The following is a 22,455-nucleotide window of genomic DNA, read 5'->3' as shown; positions in this document are numbered from 1 at the left end:
GGGAGTGGGGTCAGATTCTGGGAGAGGAGGTCCCAGTCCTGGCCTCACCTCCCACTGGGCAGGAATAGGAGATGCAGGGGTTGGGCTTGGTGCATTTGGGGTACATGGGCTCATTCATTCCTGTGCCCCCTTCTTGGCGGCTCCTCATTGAGCTCATCCCTGGTGGGACCACATGGTCCTGGCGGGGTAGAAAGTGCAAAAGTCCTGGGTGCAGGTGTGGGCTTCGCCTCCTCCCAGCTGGGGGTCCCCAAACAAGTCACAGCACCCCTTTGGCTCCAGTTTTCGAAGCTGGAAAACGGTGTCACTAATGTCAGCCTCAGATGAGTAAATGAGACAACGCACTCAAAGGGCCACCAAGCACCCTCAATCATCAGGGGACATGCACCGCCTGGAGGGATGATGGCCCGTCACAGCCTCATTTATCTAGTGTGTGAGACACAAAGCTCAGTCCCGATCCTCCCGTAACTTCTGGAGTGCCCCGGGCAAGCCGACGGCCGAACCCTTCTTGTCGGATTCCCCCACGCCCAGCACAGGCCGGGCACGGAGAGGGTGCTCAGTACCTATTTGCTGAGTGACTGAAGGAGTCTCAGTTTCCCCATCTGTGGAACGAGGATCTTCAAGTGCCTGAGAATCTTACCCAATCCCTAGGCCATTGTGCAATTCAGGTGAAATGATGGCCCAGAAAGCATTTGTTTTTGTAATAAAAAAGGAGGAGGAGGAGGGAGGCAGTGACTTCCCAGAAAACAGCGTGGGGGCTGGGAGAGAGTCTGGGGCACTGTGTCCCCCGGCCAGCTGAGCTGTAATCACCGCAGTGCCTGGTCATCACTCAGCCACCCCCCTCAGTCCCCCTGGCTTGGAGGAGCATCCATCAACGTCTCCTTCCCCTCCGACGGCCCAGACAATTAGCCAGTCCTGCCTGGGTCTGCTGGCCCTGCCACTTGAAGCCACCGCCGCCTCTTCATCCGCCAGCCTGAGGAGCCTCGCTGGAGGCTGCGAGGCAGGCGTGAGCCTCAGATCTGAATCCATGAATCCCCTCCTCTTCCGGGTGAGGGACCCTGCCGTGTCCCCATTTTACAGGTGAGGACATGGGCTCCCAGAGGCCAGAGTCTCGCCCAGGCTCACGCGAGTGAGTCCTGGAACCGTCACTCAAACGCTGGTCAGTCTGGTTCCAGAGTCTCCACTTTTAACTTCTGCCGCCATCCTCTAAGCCTCAGTTTCCCCTACACTCGAGAGAGCTGCAGACTTCCCGAGGGCTTCAGCCCCACGGAGCCTGGCAGAGGGGCTGCTGCTTGCTCACCCCCTCCCAGTGGCCCAGAGACAGCGTGATGGATGAGGATCCTGTTGGGGGCAGGGGCGACACGCCCACACATGCTCGGACCAACTGTTGGGTGATGGATCTTTCCCTCCTCTCCCCTCCCCAGGGGCTCGGCTCCATCTGGTCCGGCGCAGAGCCAGGCTGATGGATGGGCCGCTTGCCAGGTCACCCTCACTGTTGTGCTCCAGGGTCAGGAGGGCAGCTCTGCGGTCCCTCATTCAGCCATTCAACAAACACACCAAGTGCCTACTATGTGCTGGGACACAGGACAAGCAAGACAGACTAGGAAAGGAGCTGTCACCCTCCAGAGCGACAAATGTTGCCCCAGGGTAGCTGTGAGAGCCAGAGGAGGACTCGGATCCGAGGCACCAGGCTGATGGGCGTGACTGAGGCGGGGTGTGGGGGGAGGAGCAGCTTACACAAAGTCCTGGAATTGAGAAAGAGCAAGGCACACACCTGCAGCTGCAACGAGCCAGGGTGACTGAGGCGTGAAGATGGGGCGGGGGCTGGGGAGTGGGAGAGGCCAGTTGAGGTGAGAGCAGTGAGGAGCCAGGTGGGAATTTCCAGAAGACCTCGCTGCCATGGGAGAGGGCAGCCTGCCAAGGGTCTGCCAAAACTGAGGAGCAGAAGAGAGGACCCTGGTGGGGTCACTGGAGGAGGCAGCGAGGGGAGGGGATGCGAAAGGCTGTGTCACCGACCATAGTCGGTGCTGGAAGCCAGGAGGGTGATAGTATCAGCCCCACTCTAAAGATGCGGAAACTGAGTCCCGGCTTTGGGGGAGAACTTGCCCAGGGCACCTTAGGGAGAGAAAGAGCTGGGCTGGAGGTAAGGGTGTGAGAGCCCACAGCCCCCCGAACCTTGGCATCCAGGCCTCTAGGGCGGGGACACCCCCCACCAGCACCAGCAAGCCTCTTTCAGGGAGGCAGCTGAACCTTCCTGCTGCCACAGACAGGAGCCAGGCGAGAAATATCACATCATTACAATGACAAATCCCTTCACTAACTGAACTGGAAGGCCTGTCTTCCTGCCTCATATCCCCTCGGTCCCCCTCTTTCCCCTGCCCCCAGGCGTATATTCCTTCCCAGGCGGGCAGGAGAGCGTGGCCAGGACCACCGCCTCGTCCCTGAGATGACCTTGGCTCTTCAGCCCTCCAACAGGGCCAGGGTGGGGTTGGGGGGCTTTATTCCACAGGGGAGGAAACAGGGGCTCAGAGAGGGGACAGTACCTCAGTTGGGGCTCCCTCCTTTGCAAGGATTCTTGCCTCCGGCCCATGTTAGCAGGAGGGCCATATGGAGCAGAGGGTCTGCAAGTGCCCCCGCAGGCCCCGTGCAACCCTGGGATTTCACGGCCACGCCCTACCCCTGCTCAGAACAAGTTCAAGGCGGCTCACCTTCCAGAACAGTGTTCCCAGCCCGTGACTGGCTACAGAGCCTCTCTCCAGGGTCAAACCTGCCTCCCAGCCTGGGGAACATTTTCTTGTCTGAGCCCCACCCTTGGAGGGTGGAGCAGGGGCCTGTCTCCTGAATTTGCAGGCAGGAAACCCCACGGCCTCAGGCAGGCTGCCATCCTCAGTTTCTCCTCCTGACAGTGGGGGCCTGGCCCCAGATGTTTTGACTGAAGCTGAGGCCGAGTTTGCGCAGGGCCTGGTGGGTGCTGAGGGGGCACGTGTCTCCCCACACCCACCCTGTATGTCCACATCTCCTCTACGCCTGCGTGTGTGGAGAGGCCCACACGAACCAAGTTCTCTGAACCACAGACACGGGCCCACAACATGTCTACCCCAACTGGGCACCAGCTCTGCCCCAACCCTGAGGCCTAGGACCGTGGCTGCTCAGGCCCCTGCATGTGCCCCTCCGCCCCAGCACACGTGTGGGTGCCCACAACCGGCCACAGATGTGCCCACGGTGCCCACAGGCGTTCGTGCAGGCCCACCCTCTTGAGTGTCCACCAGACCTGTCGGTTTACAGCGGTGTCACGTGCACAGCCACTGAGAGCCTCATGTGGCGGCTGGGCTCTTCTGGGAAGCAGGCAGGTGAACAGATGCTGGGAGATGCCGCCCAGCCCAGCAGGCAGCCCCTGCTCCCAGAGTGACGCCCCCACTCCCCGTCCCTCCTCCAGGCCCAGCCAGCAAGGACACACTGTTTGTCCGCCAGTGTCCTGGTCTCCTTGGACGCAGACAGAGCCCAAGGAGGTGTCTGGCGCATTCTGACTAAGTCACAGAAATTGCAGCACTCCCCCTGCCCCCTTCCCTGTGCCCAGCGCTGACCTGCCTGTCCTTCCCCACCTGGTGGGCAGCTGCACCAGCCCCCCACCCAGTCCTGGGTCCATGGCAGACAGAATGCTTCTTTCAGGAATCACCACTAGTTGTCCCCTGAGCCCTCCCACCTGACCTTGGGCAGGTTCTACTTCTCTCAAGACCTCAGTGTTCCCTTCTGGAAAATGGGAGGGAGGTTGAACTAGAAATTCGCCAAGGTCCTGTCTATCTCTGGCTGTGTAATTCTCCCAAAGGCCAGGAGAGGAAAGGCCAGATGGGGAGCTACAGGGAGGAGGAAGCGGGGTTGCAGGGACAGCCCCTCCCCGGCCCAGCACCAGGCCTCACAAGGTTGGGGGTGGGGGCTAGCACACCGCTGAGTCGGGGGCTGTGCTCGGACTGCAGTCTCTCAGTTGATCCTCCCTGCCCCCTCCCAGTGGGTGCTTTACTGCCATTTTACAGATGAGGAAACTGAGGTCTGGGCAGATGCTGTGAGGGGCCAGGAGCCCCCCACTCCCCGCACCTCCCCACACTAAGGGCCACAGTGTGGGAGCCATGCCCGAGGCAGCTCCAGCACTCCCCGTCCTGCCCTTGGTCAGGCAGGGTGGCCTTCCCGGAACGGCTTTCTCCAGAGCCACGCACCTCCCTCTCCCTGCTCCCGGCTCCTGGCTCTGAGCCCACCCGTCAACACTGCCCATTCATCTGCTGTCGCTTCCTGGCAGGGCCAGTGGGCCATACATCACCTGATGAAGCCTGAGGCAGCCGGCCAGGCCAGTGGGCAGGATGTTGCTGGGAGCTCTGGACCCCAGCCCTCCGCCTGGGGGCCATCCACCTTGATGCTAATGGTGGGATTTCAGGCACTGTCTCCTGCCTGTGAGCAGGCAGCTGGGGCCAGCAGAGGAGGGCTCTCCTTCAAGCCCCAAAGCCTGCCTGAGTAGCCGCTTCTTGTGGGGAGGGATGAAGGAGGCACTTGGAGGCCAGGAGGTGACCTGGCTGAAGGAGAGTGTAGGTCAGGCTAACAACTGCGCGGGTGGAGGGCAGGGAGGTTGAGCATCTGGCAGGAGGACAGAGATTTTTATCTCCCCGCCCCCACCTGCCAAGTAATTTGCTGATGTAGGTCGCTGGGGCGCTATCTCCTGGCTGAGTTACCGGTGGGGGTGGGAGCCAGGGCTCACGGCCAGGGGTGTCTCAGTGCTGAACCACATCAACCTCCTGCCCCTGCAACCCCAAAACCTGCCCCCACCAGCCAGTGCCACCTCTTTAGGAGCATCCAGGCCATTCATTCATTCATTCATTCATTCAACAACTGCGTATGAGCACCAACTGTATGTCACAACATAGGGATGCAGTTATAAAGTGCAAACCAGGGTAATCAAGCAGGGCAGTGGGAGAACAGGTGTGGCTTGTCTTTTGTGGTTTTTTATTTTAAGCTAGGATGGCCAAGACAGGCCTATTGAGAAGTTGACTTCTGAGTAAAGACCTTAAGAAGTGAGCGATGTGGGTGTCTAGGGGGCGAGATTCCTGGCAGACACACAGCATGTGCAAAGGGCCTGAGGCAGGAGTGTGCCTGGTCCTCTGCCAGGAGCCGGCGGGGACGGAGTGAGGCGGCAGGAGCAGGTGGGCAAGGGCAGGAAGTGGCAGCAGAGAGGGGAGGAAGGAGGTATCTGGGGCCCCTTGGTGAGTCTGGCTCTTCCTTAAAACGAGGTAGATGCCACTGGAAGGCTAAGAGGAGACCGTGCCTGAGTTTAGGAGAGTGAGCAGTGTAGGGTGGGGGACCACTGCAAGGGCGTGTGACAGAAACCCTCTGTTCATGGTCTGTCTGCTCTCTCTCCTTCCCTCCCTGTTCTTTTTGCTTTCTTTCTTTCTTCTTTAATTAATCCAGCAAATATTCACTGAGTGCCAGGCTTACTTCTAGCCGTTTGTGAATTCAATCCAAAGGACACTCCACCTGCCTCCCCTCCGCAGGGCACCCCACAACGTCTGCCCCATATGCCTGGAGTGAGGACTGGGCCCCCCCACCCCAGGCCCTCTCCCTGCTTTGTGCCCTGCACACGGGTGCAGAATGGCAGCTCTTTGTGTGCAGAGAACCCACCAAATGCTGCTGTTCAGGGCCGGTGAGCCTCACATGCATGTAAGACCAGAGTGGGGCATACACGAGGATGTCCCTTCCCCTCCCTGGGCCCCTGTTTCCCCATCTGAGACATGAGCAGGGTGGGAGGACCCAAGACCCCTTCCTACTCTGAAATGAGGGCACCCTGTGGCTGCCCAGAGCCCTGGGGGTCAGAAGTGGGACAGCACAGGGCTGTGGTTCCGCTTGTGCTGGCGGGGACATCGGTGCACAGACTGAACCCACAGGCAAGGTCGCACAGAGCACATGAACCCATGTGAGCCCAAGGGACACACGTGTGAGGACACAGAGAGGAGCTGGGTGTGCTCTGCACCCAGTTCTATAGGGAACTGGGCTTTGGGGTCCCCTTAGTAGTGCTCTCCAAGGCCTCCTCCTACTCCTCCCCTGAGGGGACCCCAGGTCTCGGATGGGTACATGTAGACCCCCAGCAAAGACCCCCCTCACTCGGCTGCCCCAGGGCCATACTTGGAAGGGGCAGCAGAAGACCAGGAGGTCCTAGTGATGACCCGGCCCCAGCAAGGGAAGGGGCCCTGCCTCCTGCTCCCTGCCCCGGACCCAGCATGGCCCCCCAGTTCACCCCAGCCCCCCACAGCTCCTCTAATTACACAGTCATAAAGCACAAATCTCTAACGACCCAATTAGTAACGCCATTACTGCTCTGTCCAGGATTAAAATTACCAATTAAACTGCTGTCGATTTTATCATCACTTAGGCTCAACACAACCAGGGCACTGTGGGCCACAGAGGCCCATTAGTGGGCCCTTGGGTAGGGGACCGGCCCCGGGCCAGGGCTGCAGGCCTAGCTCAGCCCTGGGATGGCGCAGCCCCTCCCCCATCACTGGGGACGCCAAAGGATCAGAGTCCAGTGTCCCACAGAAGTGGTGGTGTCCGGCGTAGGAAGGGCTCCTGCAGAACCAGCCCCTGCCAGAGCAGCACCTCCAGTCTGGGCCACCCTCACTGTTCCCTCGTCAAAACTCACCCAACCCGTGACCCAGTCCTCTGTGCCAGGCTAATTAATCTTTACAGCTGAGCCCTGGGACAAGGGGCCATGGGCGCTCATCTGAAAGCCTGGCCTGCATTTCTTCTGCCCCCTCTCCCTGCCACCATAATGCCCTCGGCACACAGGCTCACTGCACCATCCTTACACGATGGGGGTGCAGTGAGGGGACACTCTAATGAGCGGCTCACCAGTGGTCAGCATTGCCTGTCTCCCAGCTGACACACAGGGGCCCCTTTTGAGGTCTCTGTGCCTTGTTTCATAACATGGGAGATACTAGAGTACAAAGTCAGAACACCAAGAATAAGCAAGTGCTGGTTCTGCCTCTTGGAAGTGGTGAGCTCCCTGTCTCTGGAGGTGTGCAAACACAGGCTGCACCCAGACTATGTGGCAGTAGGTGGAAGCAGCAGCTCATGCCTGGGGAAGGGTAAGTGCTGGGCTAGATGATCCAAGCCAGGTAAATAATTTGTCTCTTTTGAGAAAGAATTTGAGGAGTGGTGGGCAGCCAGAGACAGGGAGGCAGGGGCACCAACCTGAAAACTCAGCCCAAAGAGTGTGCTAAAGGCTCCTGGTCCAAGAAACCACGAGGGTCCCTCTGAGACACAGCCAGAACAGTGACGGTGAACACCGGGGCTCTGTCTTGGACCCTGGACTCGGCACCTTGCATCCTTCCTCTTTCTGTGCTCACTCTGACAAACAGGTGCCCTTATTTCCAGGTGAGGCACCAAGACTGCAAGTTCCAATGACTTGCTCTGGGGCACAGTTTCTCTCTTGGGTGCGACCCCGGAGGACTTCCCCCAGTGGGTGTTCCAAGCGAGGCTGCAGAGCCCGCCCACAGGGTCTGCATGCACCACAGCACCTGTGCGGCTCCTGTTCAAGTGGAAGCTTGCACAGAGCCCTTTGTGTCAGCTAGAGAGATGCGGAGAGGAGAGGGCAGACCCCTGGGGGACTGCAGGGTCCCAGTCTCACCCTGCTCCAGAGGTGGTGAGACCCCACAGGAAGGGGTAACCTGCCCCCCCACCCACTCACTGCCACCGTGGGCCTGCAGAGATGGACCTCCTCTGGGGGAGCAGCCGCCCCAGGCAGGATGGTGGAGCATCTCGTTGAAGGCAACAGACTGAGTCAGGGATCTGGGAGCCCAGAGCAATTAGTAGCTGCCTTGTGCCTGTCTCCTGCCAGCTGTCACAGCTGTCACTCAGGAAGTGGGCCTGGAGCAGGGGCTGGGCCCTCAGTACCTGTGATTTCCCATCCCAACCAGCAGCCTGGCCATGCCCCAGGGGTAGGCTCCACTTCCCAGAGGGGAAGATTGGGGCCCAGAGGGGACCAGAGACAGGGACTTCTGTCACCATCTGGGTGGGATATGCCTCAAATCCTTTTGCCCTGGCAAGGCTCAGTTTCCTCCATCAGGCCTTCTGCCTCTGGAGCAGGAGTTCTAACCCTGGCCGCACCTTAAAAGCTCCTAGAGGACTTTTTAAAAGTGCCCTACCCAGGCCCCAGCCCAGCCCAGAGGAAGCAGACTGTGCAGTGGGGGTCCTGGGTGAATGCCTGTCTCCCTCTCACCCTCCACCAGTTTGTTGCATTTATTCACAGACCCTGCCCTGAGAGCCAGAAGCTTCTCTGCTCCCACAGCCATGCCTCCCTCTGCCTTGTAGACCACTCCCTGGCTCAGGGGAGCCCGGGGGCCCAGAAGGGAGGACCTGAAGGTCCAGCCGCAGCAACAGGTCTGAGCACTGTGCGTGCCTGGGACAGTGGCACCAGGCACTGTCACCTCCATCATCTCATCAGATCCTCGCAGCAACCCTAGCTGTGTGGTGGCAGCATCAGCCCCATTTTACAGGGGAGGAGCCTGAGGCAGGACAGAGCCACACGCAGAGCACACAGCTGGTAATAGAAGACAGCGTTCATCCCAGCCACAATGGACTCCAAGTCCAGTGCCCTTTCTCTACTGCCAAGTTGCTTCTCAAAGAGCAACAAATTCAAGGACCTGTCCCCTTCATCCCATTTCCTTCTCATAGACTCTGTCACCTGCTCTGTCCTGTCTTCCCTTGTCACCTGCAGGAGCTGGGCATCTAAAGGCCCAGGAGGGGTGCCCAGGGCAGGACGAGATCAGAGCAGACAGAGGCCTCAGGAGTCGGGGCTACACCCCCTTTCAGCTAGGTCTGCCTCTGCAAGTCTATAAATTCCATTATTCATCAAGTGACTGTGTGAGTTTGCCCAGCCAATGAATATTTTATTCACCTCCAGACACTGTCCCCAGCGGGCTCTCGGAACAATATTGTTCCCTAGCCAAGGAGCAGAGGCCAGAACCTCTGCCCTCCCTGGACACCCCTCCCCCACCCCATTTACCTCCTGCCACCCCCAGCAGCCCCCCAGTTCAAGCAGGGCTGCAGTCAGCAGTCCTGACATGACCCTAAGCTTGGTGCTTGCCCTCCCTCCACTTTGATTTCCTCGTCTGGACAATGGGTTCGTTTATTGCCTTATCAGGCTCTGTGTCCCTGGTAAATTCACCCTACTCTGCAGGGCCCTGGGCTCTGCCAGGAGCTCTCCCTGGTGCTGAACAGCAGTCGTGAGCGAATGTTGGCCTCAGAGGAGCACTCCCCTGACCAGGGAGAGTGGGGAGCGTGTTGGTTTTGACAGGAGAGGGCTCCTGTCTCTGGGGGGGGGGGGGAGGGATCCAGCCTCTGGACAGAGTGGTACCCACTTCTTTCTCCCTGCCTCCCTGCCACTTGGTGGATTCTCTCAGAGTCACAGGTGGGTTACCTCTCCTGGTGTCTCCAGCACTCTGACCCAGGTACTAGTGGGTGAGGTCTGTGGAGACCCTTCTAGGGAGGGCCTCACAAGTGTCCTGGTGACACCCCGGGGAGTGCAGTGTGATGGCAGCAGTACCTTCCCCAGATGGGGGAGCGACAGACATAAATCACACCCTGCAATCACGCCATCTGCTCCCCAGCGATGTGCAGAGAAGAGGATGGGCCTGCAGTGCCAAAGGGCTGGTGGGCGATCGCTCATTCATTCACTCATTCATTCATTCTCTCACTCATTCATTAAGATGTTCATGCAGCCCCGGCTCCCTTCCTGAGCCCAGCCCAGCCTTGTGCCAGGTACAGGATCTGTGGATGCAACCTAGACCCTGTCCTCCAGAGCTGAGGTGGTCCTCACCTTCTGAGCTTCTGCCCACTTGGCTCCTCCTCCTGGAGTGCCCTTGACCCACAGTAAGAACCACCGTTTCCATGCACTGAGCACTCAGGTGTGGGATCTAAGTGTTCATGCCGAGGGTTAGGTGTGTTCCTATTAACAGGTAAGCTGAGCCTCAGAAAGGTGAGTGTAGACACCCCAGGTCACATGGCAACTCTGGGTTCTCCATGCAGAGCTCTTGCTGCTTGTGACACTGCCTCTTCCACACCATGTCAGAGAGTTTTCAAGCCCTGTCTTCATGTCCTCCCTCTGTAAAAACCACCCCCCGTCCCATTCTCTGCTGCCCCCAGCCATGTGTCCAGCCCTCTGGCACTTGCTGTGTGAGTCTCAGGTGGGAGCAGCTCCTCCTCATCCCCTGACTCCCAGCCTGGCTTGCTCAAAAGACCTGGCACCCAGGTGCACAGAAGTAGAAGAGGCTGACAATGGGTTCCAGAGGGGGCAGCATTCCTCTGAGCCTGAGAGGGCAGGGAGAGACCAGCATGGCTCAGAGCCTGGGCCCTGGCCCCACCCTGCTCCCACCTTGCGCTTGAACCCCCAGCTCTCCCCATACAGCTGCATGACTCAGCCTGGTCCCTTCTGTGCCCCCATGCATGAATGGGGGCAAGGCTAAACTACCTTCAGAGGTTCAGGAGACTTAGCAGGTCACCTGCACAGCCAGGTGTAGCTCATGTATCCACAGCAGAAGGGGGAGCAGGTGTAGCTGGTGGCAGATGAAAGACCCATGGGCCCACGGCCAGCTCTGTGGGCTTTGGCTTTGCACCAGGGGAGAGGACAGAGACTGGACTGAGTCACCAGAGGCTGGGGTTTCAGGGATGTGCCAGGCAGTGGGGTGCACTAGAGCCCTGGGACTATAATCCCCATCGAGTCCTGTCCCTTGGGCCTGGTGGAGCCCGCTCCAGAGAGCAGCCTGGTCACAAGGCAGACAGCCCAGCCCCTGGGCTATAGGCAGAGGCTGAGGCCTGGAGGAGGCCCGTGTCAGGCCCGCAGGGCCAGCCACGTGAAGTAGGCCCACCCACCTGATTTTTATTCGATTCATCTCAGGAACTGTTTCTTCACCATCCTTTGAAATTCTCCACCTTGGCAGCAAGGCTGGGAGCCGCAGGGGACACAGCAGGAGGTACTCCTCCGTCAAGCAAGTAGAGTACTAATGTGCTCTGCGGCAGCCTCTCAGGGGGTCCCCAGGAGCTGTGTGGCCCACTAGCCCCTCACAGGCTGCAGCCCACCCTCCCTCAGTGCGGGATTTCGAAATGGCTGGCCTGGGCTGCTGTAGCCTGGCCACTCTGTGAATGCCACAGGAGCGAGCTACTGCAGCTCACGCTCTCAATCAATACGTGGCAGCTATAATTATTATTAATTCATATTTCTCAGGGGGGTTCTCATGCTAATAGGAAATTCCCAAGAGGTATAGGGAGGCACCTCCAGGCACCTCTCATCTGTCCCATCGCTCCATGCTCACCACAGCCTGGGAGGTGGCATTCCTCCCTCCCCTTCACCAGGGGGAAACCGAGGCCCCAGGAGGTTAAGGGAGGTGACTTAGTTCCCATAGCAAAGAGGTGGTAGATGCAGGAGCCTCAGGTGTACCTGGCTCGAGTTCTAAATTCTCACAGCTTCACTCCTCTGCTCCAGCAGAGGACCCGAGGGAGCTCAGAGCAGTCAGCTCCAGTGGTGGCCTGTCCAACAGCGGGACAGGTGGACGAGGAGAGCTCTCCTGGGGCCTCTCGGAGCCCCAGGCACAGTCCTGATGTGCACCCGACTGGGGAGGCAAATAGCTGGGGTCCCTCCTGACTCCTCTGCGGGTTCCAGGTGCTGTTGGGAGCCCCCTCCAGAGCTGTGCCAGAGAGTGCTGGGGCCCAGGCCCGGCCCAGCCCAGCCCAGCTCAGCAGAGCTGGCATCCCTCTCTGAGCCCCCTCTCCCCAGGCCCCAAGACAAGGCTGTGATTAATCAGCAACAAAAGCAGAAACACGCAGGAAAATGTAATCAGCTTGGGAAGGGCAGATCAGGCAGGGCTGTGGCAATCTGCTTTCCCGCTGGGGCCACGGGCTGATTGGACCAAAGAGGGCAGGGAGGTGGTTCTGATGGGTCTTCTGGGAACAGGGCCCACAGCTGGGGCCATGGCAAGGCCAGAGGGTCATCCCCTCCCCCATAAACATGCACTCACATCTGTGCGCGCATGCCCATGCCACACCCAGCCCTAGGTCTGCACCCTGCCCCCCACCTGCCCAGGCTTCTGCTAACCAGCTCCTGCTCTCCCCTCCCCTCCCCTCCCCTGCCAGCTCACAGCCTTGTCACATACAGGTGTCCAAACACCCCTAACCCACGTCCATCTACACGTGGACTTGCACACTTGTACACACCCTCGTGGATAACAGATATATGCACACGCATGCTGTGTCCCATGAACACCTGCCTCCTCACCCCGATGTGCACGCGTGCTCTGGGGCCTGGGTGAGCCCTGCACACGCATTAGGTCTACCTGCGGCCGTGTGAACTGACACACAGGCCCTCTCACCAGTCCCCACAGACACCCAGCCACCTACTTCTCTGCCCCTGGATGCCCCCTGGCCATGAGACAGACCCTGGCTCCCCCTCCTCAGGCGAAGGGGCAGGGGCTTGGGAAGGAGCAAGGACTGAGGCTCTGTACTGCGAGCGGGAAGGTCTCAGCCACAGGGCAGGGGCGCCTGCCCCAGACCCTGACCGGCTCCTGCCTGCCGCCCCTGCTTCATGACCTTGGTAAATGCCCTTCTCTCTCGGCCTCAGTTTCCCCACCTTCGAGCCTCTCCTGGCACCAACATCGTATAACTCTCCTCGAGGACCAGACGCCTGGGACCGACCTAACCTCGTTGCCAAGTCTCTGGTCCTCCCGTCCCTGCTCTCAGTTCGAGGGGTGTAGGGGCGGGCCAAGGGGCAGGGAGAAAGGGCCTCACCTCATCGCGGTCCTGGTGGCTGCGGTGGGGGGCGAGTGATCCTCCCCGGGGAGAGAGGGGCAACCGAGGTAAGGGGAGCAGGAACCCCCAGCGGGCTTGGGGCGGCCCCCCAGGGGCCGGCGGCGGGAAGGGGCGGGCGGGGAGCGCGGAGGGGGCGGGCGGACAGGCGGCGGGCGGGGGAGGCGGGAGCGCAGCCAGCCCGGCACAGAGCGAGCGAACGAGCGAGCCGGGGAGGAGGCGAGAGCCGGAGCGGCGGGCTGGGCGGCCGCGCGGGCCAGCGGACGAGCTGGTGGCGAGCAGCGCGCAGCGCGCGGGGCACCGAGGAGCCGGCGCGGCGGGCGCAGCGCTGGGCAGCCGGAGCAGAGAGGCCGGAGCGGCGCCGCCCCCACCACCCCTGAGGGGCCCCGGCCCGGAGCCCTACGAGGGAGGGGGCGGCATGGACCGGTGGCTTGGAGCGCGGGGGCGCTAGGCCCCCGGACGGGTGGCACCTCGCCTCGTCGCTGCTGTCGCCGCCGGGCCGCCCTTCACAGCTGCGCGCCCTGCCCGCTCCAGCCGCCCCCCGGGCCGCCGCCGGCCCATGAGCCCCGACCTCAAAGTTTGCGGCGGGCGGGCGGGCGCGGAGCCTCCAAAATGCCGTTCCACCCGGTGACGGCGGCGTTGATGTACCGGGGCATCTACACCGTGCCCAACCTGCTGTCGGAGCAGCGCCCGGTGGACATCCCCGAAGATGAGCTGGAGGGTAAGTACCCCACCGGGACCCCTGCCAGCTGGCCCTCCTACCTGTGCGCCCAGGTGAAGCGCGGGCTAGGGGCGCAGGGGGGCGCGGGGCGGTCCGCAGGTGCCTGCTGCCAGGTGAGCGCTCCAGCGAGCAGCTGCGCATGGAGGCCGGACCAGCTCGTACCCCTGGGCGCCGCGGTGAGGGTCGCCAAGGCGAAGGGGCGGCCCAGCCTCTGCCCGCGTGGTCCCCAGCGCTGCGGAAACTTGCTGGGTCCCGCATCGGGGTCACGGGGCCGTGCAGTCCGCGGTGGCGGTGCGGCAACGCGACAGGTTGGGGTAGGGGTCCGAGCTGCGCCCCAGCGCCGGCCCAGCCGGAGCACCCGCGTCCTGATCCCCTCCGCGGCGCCAGCCCGCGGCTCTGCGCTCGCATTGATATTCCACTCGTGTAGCTTTTAAAATCCAATCTGCTCGGGCAGCTGGAGAAGGGGAGAGGGCAACTGCCCTGCTTACCGACTGCGGGGCTGCCCCTCAGCCCCTCCTGCGGCCTTAGCTTCTTCCGCACAGCCCTGCGGGGGACCCCCAGCCCCGAGCTCGGGAAGGCGGTCGGGGAGGTGGTGGCGACAACAAGTGGCCAGATTCAGCGGCTTGGTCGTGATAACCAAGCCTGGAAAAGGAAAGGCAGAGAGGCACCCCCAGTCCCTCTGCCTCTGGACATGAATGGGGGACTTCAGGCAGCGGACTAGGTGAGCTGGGGGCAGAGGGCAGGGGCTGTAGTCCGCGGACCGAGGCTTCTGGGGAGCAGCGAGACCCCTGGGGCCTGGGAGCTCTTCCCCTACTGGGATGCGGGCAAGTACTCAGGCTTCCCCTGGCCCCAGACCTCCTGGAGCCCCATAAGGAGTGAAGTGTGTGTGTGTGGGGGGGGCTCCAGGCTGATAGGATTCTTGGCCCCCCGGGATCTTCTTGTCTGGTGTTGGGGGAGGGGCTGAGATTACCCAGAGGCCCGGCCTCTTTCGGAGTTACTTGGGTCCAGGGTCTCTGCCACCCGGGGCTTATCAGAGTCTGGAGGAGGGTTGCAGCGGAGACACCAGCGCAGTTGGGGATGGTGGGAGCACGTTGGATCACATGGAGAAAGGACCTCTCTTGTCCCCAAGGCCTGGAGCGTGCAGGTCTCGGGCAAGTCAGCCCTGGCTTAAGGGGAAGATCAAGAGCGAACAGGCAGCTCCCATCCCCCCAACTGCACCACATGCTACGGGCCACCTGCTCCTCACCAAGTCCCCCGAAAAGCTCCCAGAGGCCAAGAGAGCCACCGAAATGGGTTCTGGTGTCCGATGTGGGCAGGACAGAGGGATGGGTGCTGCTCTTGGGTCTTTGGTCTTGAACCCCAAAACCCAAATCCCTCCCCTGTCTGGGCCAAAGTCCATGAAGCAGAGCCTTGTCCAGGGCCTGGGACAAGGAGGGAGTATGATGAGGGGCGAGGGGGCAGGGGATGGAGCCTGGGCTCTCTTCCCTAATGTCTCCTCCTGCTCTGGGCCACCCGAAACCTCCTGCCTGTGCCCCCTGTTGCAGGCTCTCACCACTCCCCCCTCCTGGCCACTGAGGCAGGGGTCAACACTGTCCCCTCACACCCCAGGCCGCTTCCACCTCAGTCCCTCCCCTTGCTCCCAGCCCCCCACCAGATGCTGGCAGCCCTGCTTTGGACCTCACTGGGTCCCACTTCTCCCAGTCTCCCAGGCCTGAAGGGGAGAGGCCGAGAGGAGTCTAAGACGCAGGGGTGAGTGGGGCACAGGGCAGGCAGTGCGGGGGCCGGGAGGCCGCAGCCGCCTGTTGGGCTGGGCTGCCCGTTGGCCACGCTGGCAGGAGCCCAGGAGCGTCAGCCACCAGCCACACCAAACGCACTCCCTGCTCCACTCCGTCCTCTTCTCCTGGGCCCTGGGGAGCAGAGGGGCTTGGCACAGGGGGCATCTGAAGGGCAAGGCCCTCCTTGGTGTGAGCAGGCAGGGGCTGTGGAGCAAGCAGCTGCCCAGGTGGCCCCAGCCCATCTCCTGGCCCACGGGCATCTACAGAGGAGGACAAAAAGTCCCCCACGACTGACCCCTGCCTTGGCTGCAGGCGTCCCGAAAGCCCTCCTTCTAGGAGACCAAGTTTCTGCAGGCCCCAGTGACCCCGGGAAGCCAGGGCTGTGTGGACAGGGTGACCATTCCTGGCACAGATCCCCCCTCCAGCCGCTTCACCGCCTCCCCAGTGCCCCATTAGTGCTTCTGCCCCAGGGCAGTCTGGGTAACACCCAGGCCCTTTCCTGGGAGGATGCCCATCAGTGGGGGAGCCACATGTGCCGAGAAGAGGGAGCCTGGCAGCTTGGGATGAAATGCTGCAGACAGTACGTGCCTGCTGCAGAAATCCAGGGGGTGGTTAGTCCAAGGGGGAGGAGGACCGGAAAGGGAGGCGGAGAGCTCAGGGTTAAGATCAGGGCTTTCCAGGCAGCACTGGGTTCGAGTCTCTGCACCCCTGCCTCACAGAGGGACCTCAGACAGTCACTTGCCTCTCTTGCCTTGGTGTCTCCATCTGTGAAAGGGGATTGGCATTACCCCTCCTCAGGGCAGCTGGCGACAGTGTGATGAAAGTGCTCAGTGCAGGGCCTGACAGGCAGTGGGGGCTGGACAGATGCGGCAGCAGGGGAGGCCACGGAGGGGGCCCTGCAGGGATTGGAGTCTGGAGTGTAGAGGGACCAGCGAAGGCTTGAGAGGCAGGGCTGCAGGGCCTGCAGGGGGCCCAACCAGAAAGGCAGGTGGGGGGAGGGGCTGGGTGGAAGGGGCCTTGAAGGTCTGGCAGAGGCACTGGGACCCCGCGCCTGGGGCGCCATGGATGGCAGTCGGCAGGGTAGATGTGGATAGGTAGAGCTGGCCTAGGATCACCTGCCCCCTGTGGGAAGCTCCCCCAGATTCTCCTTGTACCTCCTCCCCAACATTCACACACAGCAGAGAGCCCCAGACCTGCAGGAGCACTGAGCCTGGCCCCAGTGGCATCATGGGGCTTGAGCACCCGAGGGTGGGAACGGGGCACCTGCAAGCCGCAGTCCCATCCTCTCCGGCCCCAGAGGAGGGAGGAAACAAACAGGCGGCCACCAGGACAGGGTTCTGAGCCTGGCACTCGGCCTCCTCAGTGGGACAGTGGAGCCTGCATTGAGAGTGGCCAAATAGGGGCATTTGGTGAGTGGGGGGCAGGGGAGCCCCATTCATGCCCCTTTTTCCGGCAAGCCCAGCAGCTGCCTCTGTGTGGGCCGGAACTCAGGGAGGCTGGAGTGATGGGGCGTGGGGCCAACATCTCGGAGAGCGCCAGTCACTGCAGAGGACAGACACTGTCCCAGCCCCGCAGTGACCTCCAGCCCACGCACCCCTCTCCAATTCCAACTCTCTGACAGAGTGCCTGTGTCCCTTGGAGCCTGTTAAGGACTCAGGCCCTGACAGCTTCACGACCCAGGGGAGGGGATTAGGGGTGTCAGGCAGGAGGCCATAGGTGGGGGACAGTGTGGGCCTGGAAACCCAGAGGCCCTGCCAGCCCTTTCCCGGGCCAAGAGTCCCCATGCCAAGATGGAGCACAGCAGGCTTCCCCCGCCTCATGCTGCAGGAACAGAGCGAGGCTTTCGGGGAAATGCACCCAGCTGGGACGTGCTGATGGCAGCAGCAGCACCAGGGAAGTCGTGACAGCCCCCCCACCCCCCGCACTCAGGGAGTCCCCAGCAGGTCCAGGCCTCCGCAATGGAGTAAGAGTCACGCTCCCATTTCACAGATGAAGCACTTGAGCCTCAGAGAGGGAACTGTCTTGCCCAGATCATTCAGCTGCTGAGCCACGGAGCTAGACTTGAAGCCCAGGCCCCCAAGTCCTGGCACCAGCCAAGAGGAAGGCTGCTCTGGTGTCCAGAACTCACATAGTCCTCCTGCTCCTTCCGGCGCTGCTGTCTGACGCTCTGATTTGCAGTGGCCTGTTCTGAGCCAAGCCCGGCACCATCAAGCACTTACATGCTTGATTTTCATATTTAGTCATCCCCGCAGCCCCATCGTACAGGTGAGCAAACACCAGCCAAGGTCACACAGCCAGCACATAGGAGAACTGGGGTTTAACCCGAGTCTCTGTGACTTAGAGCTGACTCTCTAGCTGAGGAGGTGGTCCCTGAACTTGGCCTGGGTGTCAGCTGGGGCTGGGGCAGGGCCCTTGGCATTGGCAAAGGTAGAGAGGCAACCCGAGGTGTGAGCTGGGTGTGCCAGGGAGGGATGGCAGAAGGGATGCACAGACGTGGAAGAGGCAGTTTTTGGATTTATCTAGTGGTCTTAGGAGGTTAGTCCTGCCTGAAAAATGGCTGTGGGGCCCATGGGCGGACTCCAGGCCTGTCACCTGCCCACATACCCCATGATTCACCTAAGCACCAGTCTCCTGCCAACCCAGGGCATTTCCTGGGGGCTCCCGGCAGGGGGTCCGGGCCTCCAACTGAAGCAGCCTTGGGCTCCGGGAGCCACACCTGGCCCCTGCCAGGGTGGGAGGGACCACCCGGACCCCAGTTCATTGCAGGGGAGGGGGCCAGTGCCCACTGCAGCCCCGCCGGGGATTCAGAGTTTTGCCATCTCACCCTGAGATCTCTGAGTGACGGCCACACATGAAGAGCTGCAAAAGCTCCTGCTCAGCTCCCCTCTCTGTGCGCTTCAGATGGGTGGGTTCCCCAAATCCGTTAACCATTCACACAGCAAATGTTTATGCTTGAATGACAGGCACTGTTCCACGTAATGGGGACAAAGCGGTGAACATGCTCCGTCCCTGCTCTCATGGCACTAGTAGTTCAAATACAATGTGGTCAGTGCAAGGTGGGAGAAGAACGGGATCTGAGGGAGCCCAGAGTCAGCCACGAGGCAGGGAGGGCACCGGGGGTGGGGGTGGGGGGGCGGGTGATGTGTCCATGCCGGGAGCCGGGGATGCATCAGCGTGTGCCATGGCGAGAGAAGAGCATTCCAGGCGAGAGGAGCTGCCTGTTTGAAGGCCTGGAGCTGGAGCAGCCCCGGTGCCCGCAGAACTGAAAGGGCTCCTGGAGCTGGAGTTCAGGACACCCGAGGTGGACGGACCTGTGGCTGGGCCAGGAAGGCAGCTGTGCCAGCCAGAGACCTGAGTGTGTGTATGGGGGCGAGGGGACAGAGAGCGTCCCTGGTTGCACGGCCAGCGCACTCATCTCTAGCAGAGACTCCCAGGCGACTGGAAGGCACTCAGCAGCCTCCATAACTATGAGGCCTCTGCTCACATGCCTCTGGGAATGGGGAGCTCACCACTCCTCGGTGGCTTGGGAAACCTCTAGGTGGAAGTTGGCCCAAAGTTTCCAGAGTCTGGGCTTCACAGAAACCCCTGGGCCTTGCACAGATCTCCCTTCCCAGCTCCCATCCTGCAGACGGGCAGGTCCTGCCTGAGACAGGTAAGGGCAAGGTTCAGAGTCAGAGGATCTGCGGCTCCGTTTCTGCCCGGCCTGCACTGCAGCTAGTCTCACCTCCAGGCTGTGGGTGCAGACACCAGGTGGGAAGAACCTGATGAAGTTCTGGGCCTTTGTCCAAGCTATCTTGCTGGGTAGCCTGGAGCACTCGGCCACCCTCTCTGGGCTATCGTGGGGCCAGCAGGATCAGGGAATGGCCCCAAGATGCAGAATTACACAATCAGTTTCAGGGACTCACAGACCCTTAAGGCCAGGCTCAGGCCAGCCTAACTCCTGCTCTCACTAGAAATGGCCCGGACCCCACACTGACCCTGAACTGTCCACCTAGCTTCCCTGCGCCTCATTTTCCAGCTCTGCAGCATGAAGGTTATCTCATCTGCCTGTACTCCAAAAATGCCTGTGCGTGTACACACACACACACACCCCTGAGGTGGCCTCTGCCTGCTGAAGTCCCACCCAGGGAAACAGCTTAAGCGAAGGCCGGGAGACTGGCAGGCGAATGAGCAAGGAGACTCGGGGTGCTGGAGCAGAGAGGGCACAAGTGGATTGAGATCAGCTCTGCCCCAAAGGAAAATGCTCTTTTGGGCCAGTCAGGTTGAGTAACAATGAAGGGACACCAGGCAGAGAAACAGGGGTAGAGCCAGAAGAGGTTCCTGGGTATCCTTGGTAAAACCTTGTCGCTCTGCCTTCATTACCACCCGCTTTACTTTGGGGAAGTCTGAGGCTCGCTCAAGGTCACTCTTGGGGTTGCTCCTTCCCAGGTTCTCAGCTCACTGCATTGCCCCACCTGAGTCATCCAGGTCTTTGGGCCTGTCTCCCCCTCTGTATGTATACCTGAGTGGAGGGAGGGCCCCCCACATCTGAGCTGAACTAGGCCAGCTGGGACCCTTCTGTCCGGCCTCCCTTTCCTTGCAAACCTTGGGCTCCCAAGGCAGTCTGCACTGAGCTGCCAGCCCTGCTGGGCTGCCTCCGTGGTTGTCAGGAGAGTGTCGGCCAGTGTTGAGGAGCTGAGCCTGAGCCACCGAGCTGGGGGGTGGGGAGGAGCGCAGGATGGGGACAGGGGAGAGTGAGGATGGAAGGAGTGTAGGGCGGGCAGGCGCCGCCTGGCTTCCTCCCCTGCACAGTGGGATCCATGGCTCCTGCCACACGGGGTCGTTGTGAGTATGCCTGGAGAGGCCGTGGGAGCCTGGTGCACCGAGACGGAGACCCCGGGGAAGGTGGCATCCCTGCTGAGGGCCTGGCACGCCTCTGCTGCTTGCTCTGTCCCGAGCTCCCAGAAGCAGCGCTATTGCGGACTTCTGGGCCACCTGCCAATGCTCTGACCAGACCCGCAGGCTCTGGTGGATTCTCAGCGCTGGGCTCAGGCTGCGGGTTTGGGGATCCTGGCGGTGTGGGAAGTAGGGTGTCAGGGAACAAGAGTGAAGTCCTGGCCTGCTCTGCTCCCCCCACAGAAATCCGAGAGGCCTTCAAAGTCTTTGACCGCGATGGCAATGGCTTCATCTCCAAGCAGGAGCTGGGCACAGCCATGCGCTCCTTGGGCTACATGCCCAACGAAGTAGAGCTGGAAGTTATCATCCAGCGACTGGACATGGACGGTGAGTGCTGCCCCATTTCCTCGCCCTTTGCCTGGGGGGATGGGGCCTGAACCTCTGGGGACTCCCACTCTCCCCACTACCAGCCATCCCCGAGCCTGGCTTATAGCCAGGTCTGACCCCGTCTCCTAGCCTGGAGAACCTAGAGAGTTGAAGCCAGTGTGACAGCCCCAGCCACACCCAGTGGTCCGACTCTGCCCGTCCTGGTCTGTATCCTGAGAAAAATTTAAGTACAGAAAGTAGGAAGAAGGATATACTAAATGTCCCAGGTCTGACCATTCAAAATAGAAAATGATTTAGTTGTGTTTGCCAACTGGCATTTTATTATTGAAGAAATAAGGACCAGCAATGCACAGTTCCCCTCCCTCACACCCGTGCCCTGCCTCCTCTTTACTCAGAGAGCAGGTTGTCCCCCCTCCTGAGCTCCATGTCCTGTCTGTGTGGCGGGGAATGTGGGCCCCACCCCACCCCACCCTGGGGCAGCAGCAGGGTCCTGGGAGCCGTGGGGGTTCTGGGTGAAAGGCCGCGTCCTCAGGGCGCACCTGCCGCACTCCACCCCCCACCTCGTCAGTGGAGCCTCATCACACTTGGGTTTAGCATCAGCCCCTGAAATGTAGGTGCCCCTAGAAGTGACAAGGCTTAGAAAAGGAGGGGACCTGCCTGAGGTCAGACAGCTGCAGGCTGACCCCGCTGATTGGACCTGTGCCTACTCTAGGTGATGGCCAAGTGGACTTTGAGGAGTTTGTGACCCTCCTGGGACCCAAGCTCTCCACCTCAGGGATCCCAGAGAGGTTCCATGGCACTGACTTTGACACTGTCTTCTGGAAGGTATGCCAGGGCCGGAGGGGACCCAGGGCTGTGCACACTGTGGAGGGCTGTACTGGGACCAGTGAGTGGCCAGGCCTGCTCTGTGAAGGGGGGATGGCCACTCCAGTCCTCTGTCCGCTGGACGTCTTGTCTCCCAGAGAGAGGGTCTCGGGCTCCCGGGAGAAGCTGGGCAAGGACTCGACAAGTGGAGCGAGTGGTTTCCAGCCCTGCAGCATCTGGAGGCCCGTCCCGGCTCAAATGGCTGCAGGCGCTGGATGGGGACTGTGGGGGTAGTGGTGGCCAGAACACTGTGTCCCCTCCCACCCAAGTGTGACATGCAGAAGCTGACTGTGGATGAGCTGAAGCGGCTGCTCTACGACACCTTCTGTGAGCACCTGTCCATGAAGGACATCGAGAACATTATCATGACGGAGGAGGAGAGCCACCTGGGCACAGCTGAGGAGTGCCCCGTGGATGTGGAGAGTGAGTGACCGACCCCTGGGACCTACCCCCTGGGCAGGCCAACTGCTTGAGCAGGGGTGGAACCAGGGGTATGCATGGCTGGGGGGAGGGGGGTGCGGCTCGGTCTTCCTCGCCTGCCTCCAAGGCTCGTGTCCTTGTCCGCCCCACGGGACAAACCCATGTGCAGGAGTGCAGGCAGCTCCTGACTCCATCGCTCCACTGTCCCCTTCTGTCTCTTTCTGGTGCTCCCTGGCGGGCAACCACAGCCTGCTCCAACCAGCAGATCCGCCAGACATGCGTGCGCAAGAGTCTGATCTGCGCCTTCGCCATCGCCTTCATCATCAGCGTCATGCTCATCGCAGCCAACCAGGTGCTGCGCAGCGGCATGAAATAGGCACCGCCTGGGCACCTCCTCTGGTGCACACGATGCGCGGGGCCCCCTCCACACCCACCACCGCCTGCAGGCCTCTCCTTCAGCTGCACCCTGGGCCGCCACCACTGTGTGCATTTCGGGGCCTGGAGGTTCAGTGACCCCGCCCCACCCGCCCTTGCATGGAGCCATGGCCCAGCTGTGGAGGGTCTGATGGTGGCTCTGAGGACGGC

The 22,455-nt window shown here is 61.2% G+C and overlaps 1 protein-coding gene across 1 annotated transcript; it reads left to right on the top strand.

The window, feature by feature from the left end:
• Window positions 1-13,070: 13,070 nt before the first annotated feature.
• Window positions 13,071-22,399, top strand: CABP7 (calcium binding protein 7). The gene is made up of 5 exons (XM_045826889.1): window positions 13,071-13,549; window positions 20,443-20,586; window positions 21,299-21,411; window positions 21,720-21,873; window positions 22,119-22,399. The coding sequence occupies exons 1-5, from the start codon at window positions 13,441-13,443 to the stop codon at window positions 22,244-22,246; spliced, it is 648 nt and encodes a 215-aa protein (XP_045682845.1). The 5' UTR covers window positions 13,071-13,440; the 3' UTR covers window positions 22,247-22,399.
• The last annotated feature ends 56 nt before the right edge of the window (window positions 22,400-22,455 follow it).

This window comes from Phyllostomus hastatus, unplaced genomic scaffold (genome assembly GCF_019186645.2).
Source record: "Phyllostomus hastatus isolate PE091 unplaced genomic scaffold, TTU_PhHast_1.1 phas_scaffold_760, whole genome shotgun sequence".
Classification (NCBI taxonomy): domain Eukaryota; kingdom Metazoa; phylum Chordata; class Mammalia; order Chiroptera; family Phyllostomidae; genus Phyllostomus; species Phyllostomus hastatus.
Note: the sequence above shows the minus strand (reverse complement) of the source record. Positions and strands in the feature narration are given on the sequence as shown.